The sequence below is a fragment of the Tyto alba genome, unplaced genomic scaffold (assembly GCF_018691265.1).
Source record: "Tyto alba isolate M040663 unplaced genomic scaffold, T.alba_DEE_v4.0 Super-Scaffold_20000042, whole genome shotgun sequence".
NCBI lineage: Eukaryota > Metazoa > Chordata > Aves > Strigiformes > Tytonidae > Tyto > Tyto alba.
This window is the reverse complement of record NW_024881293.1, coordinates 15962512-15973424: the sequence shown is the minus strand read 5'-3', so window position 1 is coordinate 15973424 and position 10913 is coordinate 15962512. Positions and strand designations below refer to the sequence as shown.

General features: G+C 40.9%; 2 protein-coding genes across 4 annotated transcripts in view; one reads left to right on the top strand and one right to left on the bottom strand.

The window, feature by feature from the left end:
• Positions 1-36: 36 nt before the first annotated feature.
• LSM7 (LSM7 homolog, U6 small nuclear RNA and mRNA degradation associated) lies at positions 37-4415 on the bottom strand. Its single transcript, XM_042794773.1, has 4 exons — positions 4294-4415; positions 3889-3979; positions 2333-2404; positions 37-1136 (listed from the first exon to the last, which is right to left on the bottom strand). Exons 1-4 carry the CDS (start codon positions 4342-4344, stop codon positions 994-996), a joined length of 357 nt encoding a protein of 118 aa, XP_042650707.1. The 5' UTR covers positions 4345-4415; the 3' UTR covers positions 37-993.
• A 7-nt stretch (positions 4416-4422) lies between these two features.
• Positions 4423-10913, top strand: part of SPPL2B (signal peptide peptidase like 2B) — a 37806-nt gene continuing 31315 nt past the window's right edge. For all 3 annotated transcript variants that reach the window (XR_006165507.1, XM_033003071.2, XM_033003072.2), the window contains exon 1: positions 4423-4557. Coding sequence is in view for 2 of the 3 variants with exons in the window: in XM_033003071.2 (XP_032858962.1) it covers positions 4510-4557 (48 nt within the window). In the remaining variant the exon portion in view is untranslated. The remainder of the gene's footprint in view (positions 4558-10913) is intronic.

The following is a 10913-nucleotide window of genomic DNA, read 5'->3' as shown; positions in this document are numbered from 1 at the left end:
AGGCGTAGAGAACTTTTTCAGACTGAAAACAAGACATTTTGAAACAGATTAATTTGTATTTATTCACGCAAAAGTCCTCAAATCTTGGTATTTCTGTAGTATAAAAGAAATAAAAATGTTTACTTACAAATCCAGTTACAACAAGCAGAACCACAAGTGGATAACTACAATATAAAAATATGCAGTATTTCCAGACACTGCCTACAGTTGAACAGTAGGATCTTAAATGTTCTTCCCCTAAAATTCCAAGTATCAAGTAGATATTTCCATAAGGTTCACGTCACTCAGCCAAGAACCCTCCTAGAAGTTAGTCCAGTCCTTCTGTAGTAATGTGGGAGTATTCTGATACACAGATCACAGCCCACAAGATCTAGAACAAGTGCTAGAAAATAACTTCCTAGCTACACAGCTTGTAAAAGTAATGACTAGGTACTATACAGGAAAGTAATTTTCCTGCATGCACTGGAGCAAGCAGGCAAGAGACTAAACTCAACAGAAGGAAGACTACAACACAATGCTTCCCATCTGAGTACTGACATGTAAGAGGAAGAAAAAAATGTTCTGATGTATTTAGGCTTTACACTAATTTAGATTAAATACATTTTAATGTATTTAAAAATATAAGCACTATAGCCATTAATCAGGGCATTCTTTACTAATCTTATATGGTTGTTTCAAAACTCACAAGACCAAGAGGGTCTCAGACAATTCCACGACAATATATTCTCTCCTGTTGGCTCTAACAATGTAGTTACACATTTATTTGGGGAAAAAAAAAAAAAAAAATAAAAAATAAAAACTTACTTCTTACACACAGTGCCCCATTCTCTCACCATTTATGGAAAGTCACAAAACTAAAAGTTGACCATTCGTTCACACTAACAAATACACATTCAAACTCCTCCCCCACAACAGGGAGCTTCTCACACACTGATAGTTTTCTCTGATGATTTGCACCCTTGCACCCTCTTCAGAGACAAACCAAAGAAAGCATTAGCCATCTTGCTGCTGAATGAAAGGGTTTGGAATAGCTTCCATTCCATCTTGTGGACAAATAAGAACCACAGAAGTCCCTCTGCAGACCACAAGTCCCAGCTGACGTGTGTCTTCTGTTAATTTGTATTGATCATCTGGGTCTGAAAAGCAAAGATCCACAGTTACAATGGCAACATAAGGAAAAGAAACCAAATTCCATCAACTTCAAAAGGCACAGACTACATGTTTCTTCCATCTCTGCATTGTTATACTGAACACATGGACTATAAAAGTGATGCAGCAGTAATATCTGATGTCTTCAAGGTATTACTGATTTACTAATTTTCAGAAGTAGCACGTGCCATAGTGAGCAATAACTTCACTTTGTATGCAAAGCGGAACACATCTTTTAAAGAATTCAGAGGTCCTCTGATTCATCTAACCAAAAGCATACATACAAGTGATTAAAAAAGCTCCTAATCCCATTTCAAATGTCATTACATACAAACATTTTGGGATCAATGCAAACCAGAAAAAGACCCTGACTTCAGAATGCACTAAGTACATAATACACTGGTCCATGCCTAGACCAAGCCAAACAAGGCGTGGATTGGGACAGAGACACAAACACTTAACACAGCAATAGCCAATTCTACCCTCCTTGAGACATCAATATATTCGATAAAAATGTACTTCACTCATCTTTTAAAACTCCCTTCGAACAGCAAAATTAAAGCTTAAGGTGCTTCCTTGGTAAGCAGGCAAGAAAGTATTCTTCAAAAATGCTGTCCTATCACATGACAAATTTTGTTTCAGAGAGGAGAAAGGGAAATGGGAATATTTATCCTTAGATGGGAAAAAGAAACAAATAGTAAGAAAAAAAAAAAAAAACTACAGCTCTGTTAGTTCTAAGAAGATATAGAAGACTTTAGTTCCACAGAAAGGCAAAGATTGTATCTACAGTAGAGTTTATGACAGTAAGACACTAGTTTTTGCTGAGATGCTTTTCCTGCTTTGAGCCAACCAGCAACCTTCAAGCAGTATAAACAAAGGTAAAGGCAACTGCTTTATCTTTAAGGCAAGCTTTAGAGGACAAGAGCAGCAAATGAGTTTATAGAGCTCAAGCAGGGATTACCAAGAATGTTCTACCACAGGGAATGTGCTTAATCTAATTTCTGTTATTTTATCCCTTTCTTTACCATTTAGTTATCATGAACATATCTCAGTTCAGATGATGTCAACCTGCAGTTTCTGGTTATTTGCTCACAGAATTGTAACATTTTTGTTAAGAAAATTATTCTTGGGGGAAAAAAAAAAAAAAACACAACAGGCTTTACACAGATAGCATATTACTTACCTCGCATATACTCAATGGTACCATCAAGCACAAGGTTCAGAAGAGGGTCAAATCCTTTCAAGACACCACTTGCTATTGAAGACCACATACAAAACAATGATTAGAGACCAAAACCAGGTACACAAGACAGCATGAAGGACACATTCAGTTCTCCAGCTCTGTTCCCTCCTGCAAGCAAGGCTATCAAACAAATGAGACCACAGATAGTAAACAGTGCCCTCTTTATCCCAGTGCAAATGCACAAGAACCCAGTTGGTGTTGCACCAGCTGAAAGTTACAGGTTCAATTCTTCAAAATACTCTGTTTTCAGCCAATTTCAGGGGCATTTTAAGAATATTTCAGCATAACAAATCAACACAAGTCACACAACAAAAAAAGAAACCAACCCCAAAGCCAAATAAATACCTTTAGCAAAGCAGTACGTCAAAAAATAAGGCAAGACACTAATATTTTGAAGTGCCTTCCTCAAAAAACCCATTTGCCAGGTGCCTTCCTGGAATGTAATCTCTTTAGCATAAGCATTGCCTTCATAGGAATGCACTGCAGACAGACAAGCACTTTGTCCTAAACCAGAACATGATTCTACAATATCGGTTACTAAATAAATTGCAAGGCTACACTGATTGATTTCCAGTTTGAAAAATACTTGCTTATTACCAGCATAACTATACCTACTAACAGACCAAATCAAAGAAGAGACTCTTACAGTCCTAGGTGTTATATGAAGATCATAAAGGAACTCGGTGTGGAATTTTTGAGAAGAAAATCTAACCCAACAGATTCAATGGAATTGTCAACTGGCCAAAAACTACCAAATAAAAACCCCCAAACCCACACTTATCAGTGAGTAACTTCCAAAACCTCATAAGCATCAGGTCCCAGCAGAGTTTTAACAGGTTTTTAAAAGCAAACCCAGTTTGCTTTGCAAAAGCTTCTGCTGAGCATCTCCCACACAGCATGCTGTTAACTTTCAGACAAACAAGCAGTCTGCAGGCAGCACTATCAGCTGCATCGGAATGGGGAGCTGCAGGTACGGCATGGGAGCAAGTAAGGGGTCGGGGGTGGAAAGGGAACGATGATGCAAGAACCTCAAAAGTGATAAAAAGACATGGTGAGATATATTGAAACAGTCTACGAACTCCGCACACATTTAGTATGTTAAGAGATGAAAGCGTTGTCAGATGTATTAATCATAACACTCATAAATGTTTCTTTGCTGCTTTACGTGCACCCTTGCAGTGTGAAAGAACAAGAAGAATCAAGACAGCTGAAGACAATTTAAAAAAGATGAAAGAAAAGGGAACAAATGAAACTTAAAGATAAAATTGCAGTGAGGGGATTCATGAAAAAGTTACAGGAGATAAGCTTCACACCGGTAACAGCAAACAATAACAAATAAAAAACCCCACTTCCCATCGTATTTCCCTGAAAGAAAGCAATGACTGTACGGGAGCCAAAAACCGACAAAGAGTAAGGAAAAACGCCAAAATGCAAAGCTTCATGCTGCAGAGGCACATGCCTCACCATCCCCGTCCCGGGGCTGAGTGCTGGCTCACCTTCTCTCCCACCTTGGAATTTTACTCGGATTGTTTTGTCGATGTATTTGGAGAGATCCAGAATACTCTCCTTCTTTTTCTTCTCCTTATCCTAAAAAAGGAGCAAGAGCAACCTGAATTAAATAGAACCCTCCCCTGCCCCGCCCTTCCCCCCAGTTACATATATATTCCATAACACTTCTTTTTATTATGCCGTTTGTAACACGGCCGCGGAAACAGCCCCGGGGCAGAGCTCCACACGAAGCAAGTGCAAGAGAACAGGGCTGCCCGCCGCGGCAACAGGCCCGCGCCGCGCTGCACCGCCACCGCGCCCGGCCCGGCCCCGGGCGGCCGCCCCCAGCGAGAGACGGCGCCGGGCCGCCACTGCAGCCGAGGCCGCGCTCCCGCAGCCGCCCCGCTCCTCACCGCCATCTTGCTCGCCGCCGCCCCACCGCCGCCGCCGCCACTGCTCGCCATTTCATTCGCCGCCGCCAGAAGTGACGCCACGCCCCGGCGCCGCGCATTAGCGGCGGACGAAGGCGGGGCGGGACTTCCGGGGTGTGTTGCTGGGTTACCTGAGGCGGAAGGGGCTCAACCCGGCCCGGTCGGAAACAAAGAGGGTGGCGGCGCAGGGGCCCTGCTATGGCGGTGCGGCTCCATGTCTGGTTGCTCCTGTATTTTCTGCCGCAGGTGAGTGTCTGCGTCGGCCCCAGGAGCTTCTTGGGCCCCACGCCCTGGGCGGGGAGCCCTGTTGGAGTGGGGTGCAGTAGCTGGGCAGAGAGCGGCCACGGGCAAAGCAGGGCGCCGGCCCGACGCTGATCCCAGGGCGCTGGTGGGTCTGTGGTGCTGGTGGCCTTGCTTGATCAGACGGTGTTTCTCGGTCTGAGAGTCGCCTTCCGTGGCCAGTAAGGGCCTGGGGCTGTGCGGTCGTCAGCAGGAAGGGGCCGCAGCCCGCCGTCGCGGGGGGCCTGCAGGGCATTAACCGCCGCGCTGCGGCCCACTTTTACTGGAGGAGAGACGGCAGCGTCGTTCGTACCCCGGCCTGCGCCCCTACGGGTGTGTTCTGTGTCCTCCGCGACTTACCAGTATTTATATATATGTATATCTGGGTTTGTTTGTGGTTTTGCTTTTGGTTTGGCGTTTTCTTCTTCTTTTCGTAGTTAATAGCGTGCTCCTCATAGTTCTTAAAACGTCAGGCCAGTAGCCTTCTCTGGCCAGCCCTCAGGGAAGGGGATGCAGGCCGATGGGTGGGAGTGGGGCTGGGATCCTCGCAGCAGGGACAGCTCTTGCCTTTGGGTTCATCCCGACTGACAAACTTGCCCTGAGAAAGCAGCCAGCAAAAAAGAAAGGAGATTTGTGCTGAACCTGAGCCAATAGCCTGTCTGGAGATTTACATTCTCATTACTTACAGTATCAGTAAGTTTTCTGGGATAAATTTTTAAGGGTGTGACAAACTAGGCATGTAATCCTGTTACAGGAGAGAGTGGAGTTTTAGCTGTTGCATTGTATGGTACATAGCTGTGTGTTTTAAGGTCAGCTGCTTTGTGTTCTGAAAACGTTGAAGTGTCATTTAAAGTTCTTAGCAGTTTATTAGGTAATTGGGAGGGTACTATGTCTACTTGAGCGTTATTGATGTAGTATCTTAACACAACAGTCTGATTTTTCCCCTCTTCTGTACCTGTCTCCTTACTGATTCCTTACCAGTGATCTTTAGTTACAGAATGGTCTGGTTGCCAGTTAACTTTTATTTCTGTTTTATCTTCCCCTTTTTTCTTTTCCTTCATCATATTTTCCTGCATCATCCCTTCCTTGTTCCCCACACACTCTGTGCATTGGCATCTCTACTAATGCGTCAAGTGGACTGGTAGTGCCAGCATAGGCCCCACAAAGTAATAAGATATAAGAATGGGTCAAGGACTGATAGGGAGTAAGTTTGATCCATCTCTTTGGAAAAGGTGAGCACATCACAGTGTGAAAGGACAGCAAGTAAGATAATCTGCTGATGGATACTTGGAGATCTTGGCTTGAACATCATCCATTGCAGCATACTTCCTTTCTGTAAACAAGTCATTTAGTATGTTTGTGCAGTGAAACAGTGTTAACATGCTTGAGCAAGCTTTGAACAGGCTGGCCAGAGTGCTGAAACAGTCCTGCTGCTGTAGCAAAAAGCGAATTTACTTTATGCTGCTAATATGTTTCTGTTAGACGGGCTGGCTCATTTAAAATTTGTTTGAATACCTCGTATTTTGCAGTACTTCTAAAGCTCTTGTACTTGCTCTTGTCTCTATGGGTTTAGGTAGTACATCATCCTCAGCTTGAGGTAGAGAGGAGTGCAGCAATGAACTTGTACTACTGTGATACACCAGTTACTAATGGATGGGATTATTCTGGGGGACAGAGCTGACAGCTCTCACACTGAACTGTTGTGTGCATTTGCTGTGCACTAGCTGTACTCATTATCAATGGCTTACTCTTATCTTAATGTTGGTGGGTATATTTGGAATATATCTTTGTCTCCTTCCTTGAGATAGAATAATAGGATTTATTTATTTTTCCCTGGGATAGGGGGACATAGTGTCCACAGTTGCTTCTAAATTCTGATTTATATAGAGAGAAGGAACAGCTTGGTTAGTGAAGCATGGTTCTTCCAAATCTGGGTCCTCATCTGGGAACACCTGAACAGGGGTATGATCTTACAGATCCAAGAACAATCTGCACATAGATCTAGCTTTGGTATCCAGTCCCTCACTTTTCATTTGACTTCCTTCTTATTCTAACCACTCCTTCATGGCATTGTTACCTCTCAGTTTTCCTGTAACAATAGCAGATACACATGAGCTTGACTAATGAAGAATATAATGACATGATCTGCAGTGAGTGTGTTGCATCTAGCTGGTCTTCACTATACTAACTTTCAGCAGAATACTGCATTGAGGTGATGGTTTCTGTATTTAAAATCAGAGTGCTCTGTGATGTTGGTCCAAAGAGCTGAAAAGACTGTCTGAAATTCTGGATTAAGGTGGTGGTTGATGACTTAGTCTCATGAAATTGTTGCATTCTGAATATGAAACTCTCCACTGTACAGTGTTGTTGAAGGAGCATTTTCTTTGTGTGCAAATTTGCTGTCTGCTATTGATGGTCTCTAAATTGATCGGTGCAGTTCACAGGAAAGAAGCAGCCCCCAGCTCTTGGGAACTCTGCTATGTGTCTTGCATGATACATACTGTAAGAGTTGGCATAGCTCGCTCATTCCTTCTTCAAGGAACACAGCTCTTAGTGTCTGTTAAATCTCTCTGTCATTCAGGTGACCAAATCAGCTGATAGAGCTAATGAAAGTGGCAAAAGTGTATGGGGCATTTAGGTGAGTTTGGGGACAGAGGCAGGGAGGAACAAACAAGAATGAGCTACTAGGTTGGCTCAGTCACTCACATTGCAGTTTCTTGAAATATGAGTGAGCTGAATTCCTCCTCTCCACCTTCTTCCATCATTTAACTTCTAAACCCCAGTGCTTGTCTCTGAGCTGCGTTAATTCACCAACATGAGCAAAAAAACTAGGGAATGTCCTGCTCTTTTAATGCATTGAATAAACCATGAAAAGGTCTGATGAGATTCAGAGCAAACAATTAAATTGGCTTAGTGGCCTCATAAGTTGTTCCCTCAGACTTTACACTTCTGTTGTGTGAAAACCATTTCCTTGTTTTGCAGCTATAAAACACTGTGTTAATTATACAACAGTCTTCATCAAGCTATGATTCTAACAGATTTCCAGCTTTGCAGAGGTCTTGCTTGTGACATGGCACTGTTGTTGAATATGGATGCCTGATTGATAACAATGTTTAAATACAAATACTCTCTCCTTCATACAGGGAAAATAGATAATTCCCTACCTAAGAGAGAGAAGTTAATTCTGCTGTTTCAGGCTAGGAAGTCCATTCCTATTGAAGCTTGTCATAGTACTTTTAAAATCATATGTACTGTGTATCATAAAATACCTTATTGTCACAACAGCTGTTGTTTTTTTATCAATGTTTGAAAAGGGCTGGGATTGCTATCCAAACAGTTGGAAGAGAGCCCTTTGAGATTGTAGGAACAGTGTATAGAATCTGCACAGGAGACTACATTTTCTTATGGCTTAATATAGGATATGGAGTGATCTCTAGGAACTAAGTAACCACCATAAGTGTTGCCACCATCCCAGAGCATCAGCTGCACTGCTTTGAATTTACCTATGTTGTCTGATACCTAGTGATATAAATAAAACCAAAACTGGAAGCATCAAAGCCCTATTTTATTGAAACAAGAAACTCTGGTGCCTATGGCTCTGCTTAAGTGGGAGGATAAGAACAAATTTATAGTGGCTGTTAACAGACTTCACAACTATACACTGATGGTAAATGATAATTGCTTTGTAAAAATGTCTGTTAATCCACATTCTCCATGGACTCCATTCTCCACAGACTTTCTAAAACTCTGTATACCCTGTTCTGCTTTTAGCCCTATTTATATTCCCTTCAATTCCTCTCATCCATGATTTTTTACTTGTCTTTTGACACATAAAACCCCATAGCTTCTAAAATGTTTTGAGCTCTTTACATTAGGAACCTTTTACCCCTTCAATATTTTTTAAAGAACATTCATTAAGTTGCTCCGAAAGCTTAATTGTGTATTACTGTCTTCAGCGTGCCATTTGGGGATTATTACTGAGTTCTAGTAATGGTTATCTAAATGGAAATGTAGAAACACACCCTATAATTATTCTCTTGTTTTAATATGTGTAGCTTATGTCTTATAAATATAAAACTTTTAACTTGTATAGGTTGATTGTTTCTCAAATGGGGAAAGCTGTTCAATTATACATAGCTAGCTCCTACAAAACTGCCTGAAGATTTTGGAGGCAGTTAACATAATGTTCAAAACTGAGGTACTTGATGTTTGGGAATTTTTAAGCTCAGTCAGACCCTGTAACAATAAGTAGGAAACGCTTCTGTTCTGGTCTTTTGCCCGTCTCTGTATTTGGATCTCTGTGGCTTGTTACTCTTGAAAGTAAATTCATTATAATAATAATAATGGATTTTTTTCAATACTTCTTTCTTTTTTTTGAAAGGGTCTTACTTGCTATGGTTGGATAGCTGAGATATAAGTTAAAAAGTCAGCCATGGCAAATATGTGTTTAGCAAAAAAACTCCAACTTTTTTCCTCACTGCATATGTGGAGTAGTGTCTCCCTTCCTCCACAAATACCTTTATCTTGTAAACTTGCACTTTGTTCAAGTGGCTTTAATGTGCACTATAAAAAACAGTGTAACTTGCCATGCCCAGCACGCTTCAGGACAAACGTAGACTTTAGAGCACTTAGTGAACACTAGTGTCAAAAAAAAAGGAAAAAGTTGCTGCATGAGTTATTGAAGACCAATTATATATAAATGAGCTAAATATAAAAATCTCCACCTCCTGTATATTTTTAGGATCATATTTCTTTACTGCTTTGCTGACTTCTTGCAGTAGAATGGCATTATCTATCCTTCAGGCAGTGTAGAGATTGTTTATGTTTAAAGGATGATTCTTTGTAGTGTTCCAAAAAGCATCTTTGTACCCTGAGTGTCTCCTAGGGGTGCAGGGTAACTTCTGTGTAGTGAAGTTTGAAATAGAGAAATGAAAATGATGGATTCTTTTGATAGATTTCTGAACAAACATGTTAAGACACAGCTTTGCTGCTGCCTCCAGTCATCTTTAGCATCTTGTTTCTCAGATGCTACCTGAAGAAACAAATGTATAAGATGTCTTTGTAAGAGTGTAACTATATAATTATCAAATCATTAGTTTATTTAGCTTATGAATGTTAAACTAGATGTTGGCAGATTAGTTTGTCACAACTTTCTGTCTAATTGGGTAGCAGTGATAGTTAGGGATATCACGTTTTTCTCCAGAACAAGGTTTCATCAGTTCTGGTGGGCACAGAGTGATTTGCTTGGGGAAAATTAAGCCTGAACAGTAGATTCATTAAACATGTCTTCAGTTTTGTTAAAGAGTGCAGGACAGGGGAAAGAGACAAGGAAGAAATGGGAAGGAAGGAGTTGGGTCTGTGGGTAGAAGACAGTAGGACATGAAGGGGGATAGTAGAAAGATAAGATAGTTATATAAAGTTATCTTATATAAGATAGTCATAAGATCAGTGCTTGTTTGGGGGGATTTATTTTTTTTCTGAACCTGCTGCAGTTGGTGGTGAACTGATGGTCTCTGCTCATCCTGTATCCTGGGGTCACTAGTGAATGGGTAGCATACCACCGGAAACAAAATGGGTGGCTAATTAAGGTGAGAGCCAGGCCTGTTATTGTACATGTTTGAGATAGCACTTTGTTTTTAAAAAACTAAGTGCTAGTAAGGATTATTGAGAGTTCTCAGTTAAAATGACCATAAAATGGAAAAACTTCTTAGAATAGGAAGCAAATGCTCTGGGAACACACAAATAATAATAGGAAGAATCCAGTTACATTAACCATGTTTGGTGTTCCTAAGCACTGGATTCTGGAATCACTGAGCTAAAATAGTATTTTGAGAATGCTACATTTAATGTGTGGTAACTTTTTTTCCTGACTATCTAATAACTAATCATATGAAGCTCAAGTACAGCTCTAATTTGCATTTGCTCTCAGCATCATCTTTTTATAGTCTATTACCAGACAGTACTACTTAAACGTTGAGCTTGTTCTGTAACAGATCTGTGAGGTAACTTGTTCTGTAAGATCAGCAAGACTCTCCTTCATCAAAAAGAAGCATCGATCTGGATTTGTATAATTGAATCTAAAAAGAAAACAAACAAAAAACCCACAAACCAAAAAACAAACCTCAAAAGTTAGTTTTTGTCCTGTTCTCTGCACATTTCTTTTGTATCTGAACATTTTTATTTTTTTTTCTTTACGTATCAGAAGCAACGGTGCAATGCTCAGATCTTAATCTTTAAATTGAATTCTTAATGTGGTGGTGGTCAAACCTGACCAGATGGGTCACAGAATGCATACGAGCAAGCTTGGTACCAAAGAGCTGATG